The sequence below is a fragment of the Oryx dammah genome, unplaced genomic scaffold (assembly GCF_014754425.2).
Source record: "Oryx dammah isolate SB20612 unplaced genomic scaffold, SCBI_Odam_1.1 HiC_scaffold_21, whole genome shotgun sequence".
Lineage (NCBI taxonomy): Eukaryota > Metazoa > Chordata > Mammalia > Artiodactyla > Bovidae > Oryx > Oryx dammah.
The window spans coordinates 48,351,840-48,368,663 of NW_024070205.1; the positions used below are offsets into that span (position 1 = coordinate 48,351,840).

At 44.9% G+C, this 16,824-nt stretch overlaps 1 protein-coding gene across 1 annotated transcript in view; it reads left to right on the plus strand.

Moving 5' to 3' along the window:
* The first annotated feature begins 213 nt into the window (after positions 1-213).
* KIF26B (kinesin family member 26B) overlaps positions 214-16,824 on the plus strand; it is a 516,667-nt gene continuing 500,056 nt past the window's right edge. Inside the window, exons 1-2 of the mRNA XM_040263613.1 lie at positions 214-947; positions 1,750-2,151. Of these exons, the coding sequence (XP_040119547.1) occupies positions 885-947; positions 1,750-2,151 (465 nt within the window). The 5' untranslated portion in view covers positions 214-884. The remainder of the gene's footprint in view (positions 948-1,749; positions 2,152-16,824) is intronic.

The window sequence follows — 16,824 nt, forward strand, 5'->3', positions numbered from 1 at the left end:
CATTTCTGTCCGGCTGCGCTCGCTCGGCTCTGCCCCCAGCTCCAGTCTCGCGCAGTGCTGTTTCATTAGAGCCCTGGACCCGGGCCGCTCACCAGCAACTTCCCCGCACCGCGCGAGATTTACGACCCCATCCCCCGGCTCTCGGCCTCGGAATGTCAAGCAGGAGAGCCGCAACATAAAATGGATCCCAGCAGGCTCGGCGGCGGCGGCAGCCAGGCGGCGGGCTCCCTGGCGGGGCCGTGGTTCGCAAGGATCCGCGCTGCGCCTGGGCGCACACGCGCGCCCTGACCGCGGACGCCGGCCGGGCCACACCGCCGCCCCTCTCTGCCCTCGCGCAACTGTCAGGCAAAGCGGGACGGCGGATATTGGCTCCCCCACACGCCGAGGCTCCTCCCCGATCTGGATCTTTATATTTTGGGAGAATTTCTTTGAACTCAGTTACCAAGCTCCGCGAAAGGAGACAAGTTCCCACCTCCGGTTCGCTGGCGGTAGGCGAGGCGGGGGTCTCGCCCACCTCCTCGGCAGCTGCCGTGTGCCCCGATTGTACTCTTTTCCCTCGTGGAGGAAAACGGACTCACTAGGCTAAGGAAAATGCCAATTATCTGGATGTGACCGTGAAAAGAGAACGTGTGACTGGAGGAGGCAGAAGAGGAGGAAAAGCATTATTTGAAGAGAAGAATAAACCAGGCACTCCAACCCTTCTGCAAATTAGTGCTGTTACTTCTGGGGTCCATCTGCTTTTATCCCCCCAGCCCCTCCATTAAGAAACCTTGACGTGAGGGCCAAGAGACAGCCCCCTACCACTGGGCATCCTTCTGGGTTGGAAGACCTTTTGGATGTAGCGTTGGTGGAACATTTAGACACTCTCCTCTGGAAAAGCCACCATGAATTCGATAGCTGGGAATAAAGAGAGGCTTGCAGTCTCCACCAGGGGCAAGAAATACGGGGTAAGTTGTGACGGGTCTAATGCGGAGACGTGTTACCAGACTCTTTTCCGACCAGGGTCTCTCTTTCTGGGTAACGTGCGGCCGGGGCAGGGCGGCTCCGAGCTCTCCGGCTGCAGCGGCGCCTCGGCCGGGCCAGCCAGGCGTGCGCGCGCGGAGGCGGTTCTGCCCGTGGGTTCGCCCTCACACTCGCCTTGCCCTCGGAATTTTTGCGACCCTCTCGTTCCTCCTCTTCCCCGCATCCCTAACTTTTGCAGCATTCCTGACTTCAAGCAGAGTTAAGTCGAATGAGAGGGTTTCCCACGAAATCTCCGCAGCTCTTAGGGATTCCCTGGAATCAGGAAAACCTTTCATTTACCTTCAGGATCCAGAGGGCTGTACCCCGAATTAATACAAATCCAAAAATCAGTCCCCCCCCCATAGTCTTCCAGCATCTTAAGCGTGGGCTCCTTCTGGGATGGGTGCCGGGTTCAAAAGCGCGGGGAGCTGAATCGGTGGGTTCCTCTGCAGAAACCATTGAAATTCCCTGAGCGAGCGAGTCCCTAACCTCCAGATCGGAGGAGTCCGCCGGCGCCCGGGAACCGGCGCAGCGGACACCTGGGCGACGAGGATTCACTTAAAGACAATTAACTAGACAGATGGAGGCAGATTTGGCCGCAGGGCCCGGAGAGGTCCCCAACGCGCCCCTATTGGCACTGGGCCGGGGCCTTTGGTGGCACGCAGATCCCCGGGCAGGCGGGAGGGTGGCCCTGGGCCGGGGCTCTGGAGCCCGGCGGCCCCTGACACCCGCGTGTCTCCCCTGCAGGTGAATGAAGTCTGTTCGCCCACCAAGCCCGCGGCGCCCTTCTCCCCTGAGAGCTGGTACCGGAAAGCATATGAAGAGTCCCGCGCCGGGAGCCGGCCCACCCCCGAGGGCGCGGGCTCGGCGCTCGGCTCGTCTGGGACCCCGTCCCCGGGCTCAGGTACTTCGTCCCCGAGCTCCTTCACGGGCTCCCCGGGCCCCGCCTCCCCGGGCATTGGCACCAGCTCGCCGGGCTCCCTTGGCGGCTCTCCAGGCTTCGGCACGGGCTCCCCGGGCTCGGGCAGCGGCGGCGGCTCCTCCCCCGGATCAGACCGCGGCGTCTGGTGCGAGAATTGCAACGCCCGCCTGGTGGAGCTGAAGAGGCAGGCTCTGAAGCTGCTCCTCCCGGGGCCCTTCCCGGGCAAGGTGAGCGCCGCCGGGGACGGGACGGGGCTGGCGGACCACAGCTGCGCGCGCCTCGCCGCGGCCGGGGGTGGGGGTGGGGGGACCTGCAGCGCCACGAGATGCTCAGTTGCAGACGGGTCGCTGGCTCCGCCCGGGCAGCTCCGGGCCTCGGGGGGCGATCTCGCGCGTCTCCGCCGCCAGACCTTCCTCCGGCACATTGCTTGGATGGTGCGTGCACAGTTCCAGGCCTCGCTGTCCACCTGGGTTGCCCATGTTATCCTTCCTGCCTCCCTCCACTTCCCAGAGTGCCCTTTCTGTGCCCTCAGCACCCGCCCAGCTATCCGGATGGACCCAAGCAGTGCTCCCTTTTCCCGAGACCCTCATCCCCCGCGTGTCCACAGACCTTAGCCGCGTGTTAGGCCGGGGACGTGCTGACACCAGCTGCGGGGATTCGGCGCCCAGCCGCCTGGCTCCTCACTACGCCCCCAATACTCCCGTCCCCCCGCTCCCCAGCCCTCCGCAGGGGCGACTCATTAGATTTTTCTCCCCACCCCCATCCGTGCTCCTTTACAAAAGTGTCGGTGGGAGCGGTAAAAGCAGGCTGATATTTAGGAATTGGCATTTCCCATTGCCTATTTGTGGTCCTTCCTTTTTAGGGTTACCAAACAGAAACACACACTGGAAAGCCAGCATTCCCCCTAACCTCTGTGTGTCTGTCAGAGGAAGACTAAGGGGTGAGGAGCTTCTCTGAGCGCGGCTCACCCCTGTCTGCTCGAGCACTGAGCACACTGGCTCCTCCATGGCAACCTTGCCAGCGTTGTGTGTGTCCAGAGCCCCCAGAGTGTAACACAATGCAATTGTATTTGCACTGTTGGGCCTAAGTACTATCAAATGAAAATATTTACTCTTTCACTTCAAAGAGTTTTTATCAGCGGTTAGAGAGAAATATCAAGAAAACAGCGTGAATTGCTGTAGAGAATTCTGACACTGTTCAGTGGTATTTTCTGATTTATAGTTCTGTGACTTTTGAAGTAAAGTGTTGTGATTCTGAGTCGTGGAGTTTAGGAATAAATGCATCTGCTGGCCATTTCTGCTTATCCAAACACACACATTGATGTTTTCATATGCAAGGGTTAAATTAAATACTCACAGAAGTTGTAAAATTTTAAACGTGGAAAATTGCCACCAAGAGAATTGGTTTTATGAATCCCGAATTTATCTCTAGAATAATTAACTTGTAGATTGTTGTCAGTATGCCATTTTTGTAGTTTGATAATAAATCTGTCAGGACACCCCCAAGAATAAATCTCAGGGACTCTAAAAGCTTATTTCACTCTTGTAAGCCCTATCCTCTGATTTAACACCGGCTCTTCACTAACAGATTTATTTACTCTTGTGATCGTCTATCAGTATTCTTTGATTTTTTTTTTTTTTTTTTTTACTGCATTCAAGGAACTGTGTTAGGCACAGCAATAAAATAACAGGTACCTGCAGTCCTTGTCCACATGGAGCTTGTATTCTCACAGAGGATAGAGATGTTGACCACAAAATGCACAACTCATAATTTATTTCCATTTGTGGTGAGTACAGCAGAGGATGAGTGTGGGGTGCTATAAAATGGTATAACCAGACTAGACCAGCTGGTAAACTATTAATAACTTTTGTTCTTAAAGATATATAGTATCTGATTTTTGGCAATCCTAGTAAGTTGTAGTCTACCAATTTATTCTAGAACATTCTTGCAGACCTGTTCTTACAGTAGCTTCTTTGTGTTCTTTCATGCTCCTTGTGTGCAAAGGTAAATTACAATGTACTCTTTTCATAAAAGTGGTGGGAGGAAAGGAAATCTATAGAAAGAAGAAACAAATGTTGAAACTTAAATGCATCCATCACGTTTTGTGGGGTCATGTGACAAAGCAGATTTTTGGTTTTGTTGAAGCAGCCTGGAAAAATCATTCCCAGTGCAATAAGATGCAGCTTGATATATGTGCCAGTTTTACTTACATGATAAAATAAAACTGATGCTGGGAAACTATGACATTGTCAGTGAGGGCTACAGAGGAAACGTTGGATCTGGGGAACCTCAATGCTCTACACCAACTTACAGTAATCCAGGTGCATCAAGAAGAGCGCTATCAGTCTTGGGGACAGTCACATGGGGTCACTTTAAGTGCACACATGAATTTGCCTGGAGTTTTAGATGTGATATGGCACAGATGAGATATGACATTTAGTGCAAAGGAGAGCACACGACTCAGCCAGAAGCAACTGTTACTCAGATGACCTCACTGTTAGTAAAGAGGTTTGGGGCCAGGATTTTAAATACGAATCCTCTGGCTGTCTCTGGAAATAGTCATTTTAGGGTTTTTTTTTCCCCCTTTTTAAAATATTGGTACCCTCAGACTAGGTAATATTTCCATTACACCTTTGAAATTTGCAGTATTTTAACCAAACAAATATTGTGTTCTCTCAAGCACCATGGATGGAGGCCCAAGTAACTCTGACACAAGGCCTTTCTTCTTCCCAGAGCCAGATTTATGAGCGAACTGTGGACCTCCATTGCCCTCCAGCACAGAAGGAGTTAATTTTTATAAGAACAAGAGATGTCATTGTGACTCCAACATGTAGTTTGCCCTGAAGAGTAAGAGTCTGAAAGATAAAGGCATGTTTTTGAGGGGTAATTAGCAAACATCATGTTTGCAATTCGCTTAAGATTTTTAGCTGCACATGGGGACTCTTTTCTTACATAGAGTACTACATTCTATGAGGAGGTATGAAAAGTCTCCTAGGTAAGCATTTAAAGTCAAAGGCAGAATAGCACATCCAGGAACCTTATTATTTTAGAGTAGAGTTGGCTTTGGTTCTTTCTCTACCACTGATTTATTTTGTGACAGTGAGTAAATCAGTTTTCCTCTGTATTTTTAACTTTACTATTTTTTCCTTAGTGTAAAGGAAAAAAATGATTCAGACTCTAGGTGACCTTTCAAATGATTAGAATGTCAAAAAATGATTTTCGATAAGGTTTGCAAAGTGCTTACATTCTTCAGAGAAAGACAGAATGTTTATGATTATCAATTAGACAAGATTCTGTGGGATTTATGTTTTGCCGAATTTAGGGCTCTTCTTACAAAATATCCACTTTCAATATCTGCCTCCGTCAGTACATTTCCCAAATATCACACTGCCATCTAAATTGTCACACTGTGCCTATTGGTAGAGAGCAAGCACTGTTGAAGTCCTCCAGTTTTGTCTCTGAAACAGTTGGTTAAGAAGAGGAGGTGAAGTGCTGGTGAGCCCATGCAGGGGTGTCAGGCTGGTCCCAGGAGTTAGACACTGGCTCTGGTGGCCTGAAGTATGGATACCCTGTTCTGAGCACACTCAGTACTAGTCATGTGACCACTGGAGAATGAGGCTTCTTGGCAGAAGACAACAGGACTTGGAGATTTCTAGCTTAGGTAACTGGGGGTGGGGTGGGTAGTGTTAACTGAAGCAGGAAATGGGAGGAGAGACAGATTTGAAAGGAACTCAGAAGAAAAATCCAACAGATAGAGGAGCCTGGCAGGTTACAGCCCAAAGAGTCCACAAAACACTGAGCATGCAGGCAATACAATAGAATTCATTGAGCCCCTGCTGTGTGGCATACTCTTTACAAATAGTGTCTCACTGGAATAACTGCAGGCACAAGTATCATCTGGATGCTGTAAATGAGCCAATTGATTTCCAAAGAAGTTGAGTAACTTTCCCAACCTTTCTCAGCTTAGTCATCGCTGCACTGAGATTTGACGGAATATGAAGCCTGTGGTCTTTCTTGTATGCCACTGAGTCTTGCTTTTACAGAGTAGCAGGAAGTCTGGAAGCAGCATTAGGACTTCCTTCTTTCTTTAGAAGCTCTGCTGCTGCTACTGCTAAGTCGCTTCAGTCATGTCCGACTGTGCGCGACCCCACAGACGGCAGCCCACCAGGCTCCCCCGTCCCTGGGATTCTCTAGGCAAGAACACTGGAGTGGGTTGCCATTTCCTTCTCCAATGCATGAAAGTGAAAAGTGAAAGTGAAGTCGCTCAGTCGTGTCTGACTCTTAGCGACCCCATGGACTGCAGCCTACTACGCTCCTCCGTCCATGGGATTTTTCAGGCAAGAGTACTGGAGTGGGGTGCTTTAAACAGTATTAAAATATTAACAAGAATGACCTAAGAGTATATCCTGGACTTGGAGGGCATTGAAGAAGCTAGATATCAAATTCATGACTTCAAGGACTTGCAATACAAATTAGAATACAAAACACAAACAATCAAGCAGCGTACCCTGAAGGCAGTTATGAAAGGGTCCTCCCTCAATAAACTCTTGACGTTTTCTTCTTTTCAGAAGAAAGAAGCTAGTGGATTTGGTTTTCCATGCACTGAGTTTGTGGTTTCTGCAAAGAGACAAAAGAGTAGAGGCAGATTTAGGAATGAAACAGACCTGGGAATGTAGAAGGGGCAACCGTGAGCTTCAGTTCGGTTCAGTGGCTCAGTCGTGTCCAACTCTTTGCGACCCCATGAATCGCAGCACGCCAGGCCTCCCTGTCCATCACCAACTCCCGGAGTTCACTCAGACTCACGTCCATCGAGTCCGTGATGCCATCCAGCCATCTCATCCTCTGTCGTCCCCTTCTCCTCCTGCCCCCAATCCTTCCCAGCATCAGAGTTTTTTCCAATGAGTCAACTCTTCGCATGAGGTGGCCAAAGTACTAGAGTTTCAGTTTCAGCATTATTCCCTCCAAAGAAATCCCAGGGCTGATCTTCAGAATGGACTGGTTGGATCTCCTTGCAGTCCAAGGGACTCTCAAGAGTCTTCTCCAACACCACACACAGTTCAAAAGCATCAATTCTTCGGTGCTCAGCTTTCTTTATAGTCCAACTCTCACATCCATACATGACCACTGGAAAAACCATAGCCTTGACTAGACGGACCTTTGTTGGCAAAGTAATGTCTCTGCTTTTTAATATGCTATCTAGGTTGGTCATAACTTTCCTTCTAAGGAGTAAGCATCTTTTAATTTCATGGCTGCAATCACCATCTGCAGTGATTTTTGGAGCCGCCCAAAATAAAGTATGACACTGTTTCCACTGTTTCCCCATCTATTTCCCATGAAGTGATGGGACCAGATGCCATGGTCTTAGTTTTCTGAATGTTGAGCTTTAAGCCAACTTTTTCACTCTCCTCTTTGACTTTCATCAAGAGGCTTTTTAGTTCCTCTTCACTTTCTGCCATAAGGGTGGTGTCATCTGCATATCTGAGGTTATTGATATTTCTCCTAGCAATCTTGATCCCAGCTTGTGCTTCTTCCAGCCCAGCATTTCTCATGATGTGCTCTGCATATAAGTTAAATAAGCAGGGTGACAATATACAGCCTTGATGTACTCCTTGTCCTGTTTGGAAGCAGTCTGTTGATCCATGTCCAGTTCTAACTGTTGCTTCCTGACCTGCATACAGGTTTCTCAAGAGGCAGGTCAGGTGGTCTGGTATTCCCATCTCTTTCAGAATTTTCCACAGTTTATTGTGATCCACACAGTTAAAGGCTTTGGCATAGTCAATAAAGCAGAAATATATGTTTTTCTGGAACTCTCTTCCTTTTCCCATGATCCAGCGGATGTTGGCAATTTGATTTCTGGTTCCTCTGCCTTTTCTAAAACCAGCTTGAACATCTGGAAGTTCATGGTTCACCTATTGCTGAAGCCTGGCTTGGAGAATTTTAAGCATGACTTTACTAGCGTGTGAGATGAGTGCAACTGTGTGGTAGTTTGAGCATTCTTTGGCATTGCCTTTCTTTGGGATTGGAATGAAATCCTGTCCTGTGGCCACTTTTGAGTTTTCCACATTTGCTGGCATATTGAGTACAGCACTTTCACAGCATCATCTTTCAGAATTTGAAATAGCTCAACTGGAATTCCATCACCTCCACTAGCTTTGTTCGTAGTGATGCTTTCTAAGGCCCACTTGACTTCACATTCCAGGATGTCTGGCTCTAGGTGAGTGATCACACCATCGGGATTATCTAGGTCATAAAGATCTTTTTTGTACAGTTCTTCTGTGTCTTCTTGCCACCTCTTCTTAATAGCTTCTGCTTCTGTTATGTCCCTACCACTTCTGTCCTGTATTGAGCCCATCTTTGCATGAAATGTTCCCTTGGTATTTCTAATTTTCTTGAAGAGATCTCTAGTCTTTCCCATTCTGTTGTTTGCCTCTATTTCTTCGCATTGATTGCTGAGGAAGGCTTTCTTATCTCTTCTTGCTATTCTTTGGAACTCTGCATTCAGATGCTTATATCTTTCCTTTTCTCCTCTGTTTTTCACTTCTCTTCTTTTCACAGCTATTTGTAAGGCCTCCCCAGACAGCCATTTTGCTTTGTTGCATTTCTTTTCCATGGGGATGGTCTTGATCTCTGTTTCCTGTACAATGTCATGAACCTCCATCCATAGTTCATCAGGCACTCTATCTATCAGATCTAGTCCCTTAAATCTATTTCTCACTTCCACTGTATAATCATAAGGGATTTGATGTAGGTTATACCTGAATGGTCTAGTGGTTTTCCCTACTTTCTTCAATTTAAGTCTGAGAAGAATTTGGCAATAAGGAGTTCATGATCTGAGCCACAGTCAGCTCCCGGTCTTGTTTTTTGCTGACTGTATAGAACTTCTCCATCTTTGGCTGCAAAGAATATAATCAATCTGATTTTGGTGTTGACCATCTGGTGATGTCCATGTATAGAGTCTTCTCTTGTATTGTTGGAAGAGGGTGTTTGCTATGACCAGTGCGTTCTCTTGGGAAACTCTATTAGCCTATGCCCTGCTTCATTCCGTATTCCAAGGCCAAATTTGCCTGTTACTCCAGGTGTTTCTTGACTTCCTACTTTTGCATTCCAGTCCCCTATAATGAAAAGAACATCTCTTAATGATGCTCTGCAGGTGCTGTGCTTAGTCACTCAGCCATGTCCAACTCTTTGCAGCCCCATGGACAGAAGAGCTACAGTCCATGGGATTCTCTAGGCAAGAATACCGGAGTGGGTTACCAAGCCCTCTTGATGTATTGCATCAGCCTTTCAAATAGCAACACCTGAGTGAGTTAAGTTTTTTGCCTGGTACAGACTGTAAATCATTTGGATTGACTTGTATAACTTCATGGAGAAGGCAATGGCAACTCACTCCAGTACTCTTGCCTGGAAAATCCCATGGACGGAGGAGCCAGGTAGGCTGCAGTCCATGGGGTCGCTAAGAGTCAGACACGACTGAGCGACTTCACTTTCACTTTTCACTTTCATGCATTGGAGAAGGAAATGGCAACCCACTCCAGTGTTCTTGCCTAGAGAATCCCAGGGACGGGGGAGCCTGGTGTACTGCCGTCTGATGGGTCGTGCAGAGTCGGACACAACTGAAGCAACTTAGCAGCAGCAGCAGTATCACTTCAGTCAGTTTTTTTTAAAAAAGGAGTAACTTACTGTTTTTTTTTTTTTTTCTTTCTAGGGCAGGTAAGTGAAAGTGGTCAGATAAAATTTGGTTTTTTAAAGTCTTGGAATTTTAAGTGAAATCAGTCCTTTTACCCATTGTAGCATCCCCATGTATAAATGTAAAACCATTTCATATCCACTGGCAAGAGCATCTTTCCTGTTCTATTCACAGTTGAGGTACCAAGCCAGAAATAGGTACCAAAGAACAAATCTCCCAGTTGGGGGCATTCCTAGATCCTTTTGAGGTCGGTGACAGAATTTTTGAATGGACAGTGCAAACCCTATGAAACATCAGCCCCTAAGAACTCCCTGGAGTAAGCAAAAAATTCCAGGTTGGCAGAAGGTTATCAGACATCTGCTCATTTCCATATCAATACAAGAAAATCTTTTATGTAAAAAACAGTGCAGAACTACATTCCTAGCTGAATTTTCCCTGGTCATATATTCTGGGTTCATTTATGTCTCAGAAATATCAGGAGGATTAGCCAGACATACTGAGAAGAGTGGCCAGGAATCACAGAGATTAAAGAAAGGAATGTGTCAGCGGTTTTAAGAACACCAAACAAGGCTCTAAATAGCCAGGCCGAAAGTAAGTCTAGACTTGGGAATATATATATATATGTATATACACACATAACATGTATTTTTTTCTGTAGTTTTTCAGTTCCAAAACAGGGGTATGAAAAAATAACTCCATTTAAAAGATCCTCTAGAAGCCAACGTAAGACTTTATAAATAGATGTTGAATTTTAAATACTTACTAGTTATGAGAAAATTCTATCTGAAATCTTCTAAGAACACATGGTTATGCTTCATTTGAAACTTTCATTTTGGAAATATTTTAGATAAGGGATCAGCTAATAGATAATATGAGTGGTGAAAAAGTCCTGTAGCATTTGTCGTTAAAGCCTTTCTGAAACATTTTAGGGATTATAAAAACATTCTCAGTAGAGACGTGTGAGCAGTAATATCTTCTTTAAGGCTTATTAGTAAGCTATGGAATAATGGCATTTCATTCTACCAGACTTTTAATTGCGAACCAGCATGGTCAGTTTTTATAGTGATTTAATTCACTTTGTAAAAATCCCTGGCCTGTAGTAATTTCTTCCACACTCATTGCAGATAGGATTATTACATTAGAAATGTGATTTTTTTAAATGGCTGAGGCTGGTAATTTGTCAGCATTTGGCAGGATTAAGTCAATAAAATAGGCAACATTAGTTGCTTTTTGGCATTATATCACAGATCAAAATGAACCATTCATCAGCTGATAATAATGGTGATGGTAATAATGATGACTAATATTATCATTTAGTAATAATGATGACTAAAAATGGCTGGCAATTATCATCTAGTATATGCTAGGCACTGTACTAAGATATATAAACATATACATACATAACATCTCATAGCAAAATGAAGATGAATCTGATTTCTTTTCTTTACCCTGGAATTCCAGGTGATTGATGTGGTCTAGGTCACAAAAGGAAGCATGAGTAAAGATACAGGGACCAGTGAAATCCAAGAATGTTTCCCCTCCAAAGCCATTGAGGGGATATTCATATTACTAAACAATTCATTAATATTAATACACTGTTGATACAACTGCCTGAGTGGGAGACCCTTGCTTGAGGGAGAAGGTTGGGATTATTTTTCCCGGTGATGTCACTTTCAGGGTGGGGGAAAATATGTGAGGTTGTCAGGATCCTGAGCTGAGTAATTTTCTTGAATGTACTGGAGAGGGTCAAAGGAACTTCCTTTTACTTACATTCACGTGGCTGAGACTCTTGCCAGCCCTTCTCTAAAGCCCTCCCTGAGGGGCCTTTGGGGACCACCAGAGAGCTCGAATTCTTCAGCTGGACCTTCAGTGCTGAGACAGCAGGATTGCCAGACTCTACTCTGCTTTGTCCTGGTAGAGACTGCACTGGGCTGTCTGTGAGGATTCCCAGTCTGTTTTCAGGAATACAAAGCTAATTTCCTTTTTATCACTGTCTTGAGTCACAGGCTAATCATAAGAATCTTTCCTTTATTAAAAAATATCTTCTGTGTGGTCTTATTGTGGCAAAGAAGCACTGTTTAGAATGTGCTCCCATTGATCTTTCAGGCTCACGTGTACCACTCAGAAATAATACTATATTTGTGTAGGTACAAAAGGACAGAGAATATGTCTCTATTCCTAAATTGCTTTTGAAATATTTATCAAAATAATAAATCATCCTCCTGCTTACTATTGCCTTTGGGATGTTCTAGGACCCATCTAAGAAAATTGGATTTTGAATAATGGTTAGAAAGGTTGTCTGTCTACCTTTTCCAGGTTATCAAGGAATTCACGTATATTTTCTTTGAATATTTGTAGGGTTTCCTTTTTATATCTCTGATCCATTGAGAGATTATTTTGGTGTATATTGAGAGGTGTAGATCAGTTTTGCCCTTTTCTAAATGTCTATCCAGTTGTCTCCAAACTGCTTATTAAAATAAAATAAAATATATGTCTTTCCCTCATTTTATTTGAAATATCTGTGTTAATAAACCAGATTTTCAGTAGTTGGGTCTACTTCTGTGCCTTCTGTTATGTCCCATTTATCTGTCTTCTCATGTACTAATCCCACACTATTTTAATTATAGATGCTTTGTACCATGTTTTAGTATTTGGTAACACTGGCTTTCACGCTCCCAAATAATGCCTTTCCTTCCTAGTAGCTTTCTGGTTATTCTTCCTGACTATTTTCCCATATGAACTTTAGAATCAACTTGCCTAAGTCCATAAAATTTTTAAAAATCAGGACCAAGTTAAGTTTATATATTAACCCTGGGGGATTTTTGGCATCTTTTTGATGTTGACTCCTTCCTGAGAACATGGAATGTCTTTCTGTTTGAATACTTTTCAGTAATTGTAAAGGTTTTTCTCATAGAGGCTTTGCCCGTTTCTTGTTAAATTTATTTTTAGGTATTAAAAATACCTTTTGTTGCTTTTATAAATGAGCTTTTCACTTCCATTAGCTCTTTTAATTGATGTTAATATATAAGAAGGACAGTATATTAACTGTATATCCTATTGTTAGATTCTATTACTCTGTTCATTAGTTTTTAAATTAGTATTCTTGGATTTTCTTTTATGAATACAGATATCATAACTCTTCTCCTTTGCTATTTTTATTCTTCTAGTAGTTCTCTCTTGTTTGTTATATTGATTTATGCTTCCAGTTCAGTTCAGTTCAGTTCATTTCAGTCACTCAGTCCTGTCCGACTCTTTGCAACCCCGTGAATCGCAGCACGCCAGGCCTCCCTGTCCATCACCAACTCTCGGAGTTTACTCAAACTCACGTCTATCGAGTCCATGATGCCGTCCAGCCATCTCATCCTCTGTCGTCCCCTTCTCCTCCTGCCCCCAATCCCTCCCAGCATCGGAGTCTTTTCCAGTGAGTCAACTCTTCGCATGAGGTAGCCAAAGTACTGGAGTTTCAGCTTCAGCATCATTCCCTCCAAAGAAATCCCAGGGCCTGTCTTCAGAATGGACTGGTTGGATCTCCTTGCAGTCCAAGGGACTCTCGAGAGTCTTCTCCAACACCACAGTTCAAAAGCATCAATTCGTTGGTGCTCAGCTTTCTTTATAGTCCAACTCTCACATCCATACATGACCACAGGAAAAACCATAGCCTTGACTAGACGGACCTTTGTTGGCAAAGTAATGTCTCTGCTTTTTAATATGCTATCTAGGTTGGTCCTAACTTTCCTTCTAAGGAGTAAGCATCTTTTAATTTCATGGCGGCAGTCACCATCTGCAGTGATTTTGGAGCCCCCCAAAATAAAGTCTGACACTGTTTCCATTGTTTCTCCATCTACAGTCTTAAATGGTAATGTATGCTGGGCATATGTATAGCTTTTTCCACCAAGTAAGATGTTGACCTTTGGACTGAGGTCTATATATATATATTTAACAGTTAAGGAAGTATCCATCAACTCCTATTTTATTTAGTATTTTTAGTCAGAAATAGGTGTTATATTTTGTCAGCTGTCTCTTCAGTATCTATGGAGATGATCATATGATTTTTCTCCCTAGATCTATTAATATTGTGAAATATTATCATTGCTTTCCTGATAATGAACCATCCTTGCATTCTCATAATAAACCCCACTTGGTCACAACATATTTTTTGAATATGCTGCTGGGTTCAGTTTTCTAATATTTTATTTATGGTTTTTTCCTGTCATATTCATATTCCATAAGCACTTTTGATTCCCACTCATGTACCAGCTACAGAAGTATGCCACCTTATAACCAAGATATGAAAAAGACTAAAATTTCCTGCCCTAGAGTAACTCCCAGCCTAGCATTAGAGACAGACAAGAAACCAAAGAGGGTGCAGCATATTAAATGCTGGACCATAGGCTATGGAGGCTGCTGGAGGGGGTGAACAGAGAGGTGAGGCTTGAGCTGGCTTTGACAGAGAGAGTAGGAGCATTGTGGCGAAGCATCAGCATTCCAGGAAAGGGGAATGGTGAGCATAAGGCACACTCAGTATCCTGGGGGAATCACAGTGGTGCATTTCTGACATTGCGCAGTGCGTGCATGGGGTGAGTGACAGGCTGGGAAGGTGGCAGGGAGAGAATGAAGGCCTTGAGGGCAAAGAATCTGAATGTTATTCTATAGGCAGCCATTGAAGGGCTTTCAGGAAGGGAATGAAATGATCAGATACTCATTTAAGAGAGATTGCTCTGATAGGGAGAGAGAAGCTGGATTGGAAAGGTGGTGTGTGGAGTTCAGCGGAGAGGCCCCTCCCTGTGGCCTGAGTGAAAGCTGGTGCACACTTAACTGAGGTAGTAGCAGTGGGAATGAGGAGGAAGCCTGGACCCAGAGCGGATCTTGTCCATAGAAAACCCATGGCAATGGCAGCTGAGCAATGGGGTGGGGAGGAGAGGAGAGGAGGGAGTTGAGGAGTTCTTTCAGATTTCTGGCAGGGCACCTGTGTGGGTGGTGGTACTTTTAATTGAGATGGGGAATACAGGCAAAGAGTGGGTTTTGTTATTGTAGGTCTGATTTTCAGGGATGGGTGTGGATACTAAGATTGGTTTGGGCTCTCTAGAGCTTAAGGTGGAATGTTCCAGTGGGGCTCTAGAGTGGACTCAGGATTAGAGCCATGGATCTGGGAAGTGTCAGGGTGAGGATGGTGGTGGAGTCCACAGATGGGGTGAACTCTTCAAGGAGGATGTGTATGGTGACAGACGGTGAAGCACAGAGTTGTGGGATCCATTGCTGTTGAAGGGACAGGCAGCTTGAGGAGGCAGGGAGACAAATCAAGGAGAGGACAGAAAAGAGGGAAGAAAATAGGAGAAGGTGGTGTCAAGGAAACTGAGGGAGGGGTGAGCTTCAGAAGGTAGGGTGATGAAAGGTCAGATACCTTGGAGAGACTGAGGAGGTAAGGGCTGAGGTTTCCACTGAATCAGGAATCAGGAGGAGGTTGGGGATTTTTGTTAGAAGTTTCTGGCACTCTGGAGAAAGGCAGGCAATTGTCGTTGCGTATCCAGGAGTGATGAGGACATCTGAGGCAGCTCAGAGTTGCTGAGGACACAGAGGTTAATAAGAGAGATGCATTTTCTGAGGCTCTTACGACCTTAAAAACAGTGAAGCGCTGGGGTCCACAAACGTGGGTGCAAAACTAAGCTGCTGTCACTGAGTGTGTGACCTTGGGCAAGTCACTTAGCATTTCCAAACCTGTTTATTCTCATCTTTACAATGAGGGCAATGTTGGGGCCCCATCAGGGTTGTTGTGAGGAGACAGTGACATTGTGAGATGATATCCAATCATCTCTTTCTGTTTTATTCCAATGACTCCCCACAGGAAGTTGAATTTTATGAAAATTACTTCCTTTCCTCTTTCTCTTCCCTTCCTTTCTTCTTCTCTCTTTCTTTTTCCTTTTGCCAGTGATCTGACACCAAAATGGGAAAGCAGTTGTCAGAGAAGATGGAACTACTCAGCTCATCTTTGTATTTCTTCAACTGCAAGTGAATCAAGCATCTCATACTTGCTTATTCATTTATAGGGTGTCTCCACAGAACCAGAGCTTGTTTGAAGAAAATCGCTTCTCCTTTTAGTTGAGATGCCATGAATATGGATTGAGATTCTTTGTCACAGATGGAAATCCTCCCCTTTAAGCCCTGCCCCTCTCGGAGGCCCCCCTAGGGAGCACCGCAGACACCGAACTTGGCATTTCCGCTCGGCTGAGAGAGGGAGACCAGACGTCCCCCAGTGATTGCGCATGCGATGTGCAAATCTGAGCAGCACCAGGAATCTGGGTTTATCTGCCTCCCAATCCAGTTTTATCTTTCTCAGACAGTTTTCTTTGCAGTTATACTTTGCTGATCCTATCGCATGGATTCCGCCCAGACCCTGTGGAGAAGTCTGGAAAAAGACACCCTCCCCCGCCAAGTAGTATTTCCTGCCCATAATCTCAGCTCTCAGCGCTGTAGCTGCCCTGGGTAGAGAACGTTGTTGTAAACTCTTATGTAGAGAGAATCGATGTTCTTATGCGGTGAACATTTCAGAAGGCTCTGGGGGTAGAGTAAGTTCTTTTGATAAGCAGAACTATATCTAAATGTGTTTTAAGTATTATAGACTAACTTACAGACGAAGGACTACTTATATACATCTTTTCTACTTAATGGAGTTTAAGCTCACTGTTGTCGTTGACTGCAAAAAGTTCTTGTTAAAAGTTTCAGTTCTCCACACAGCATGTTTTTAAAAGCTTTCCTAGTCCTTACACAAAATATCTTTATTTTTAAAGCATGAATTGCAAATAACCATTTTAAATCTACTTTGCCACCACAGGGGTGAAAAATGTAAACGCTGAATAATTCTTTATCTAATCTGAATGCTGTCTGGGATTTGTAGTTGCTAACTCAGGATTTCTTCGAAGATAACATAGGAATTTATAGGGCTTGAGGTTTTCCTGTGAAGTTATTCCATCTTTTAATTAGCGGTGATGAGCAGCTACACTTTCCCATGAAACGCGATCGTCTTATTTATAGCGGTTGCTTTCTTTAAAGTTGTAATCACTATTTCTCTACTCCCTCCTCCATCTACCTGGTGGTTTCATGCAGAAGGAGGAGACTTACTAATTAACTGATAAGAAACCACCACCACCACCAATAACAACCAAAAGCTACTGAGCTATCTAACCAAAGAGTTATACATTGCTCAGTTGTGTCCAAC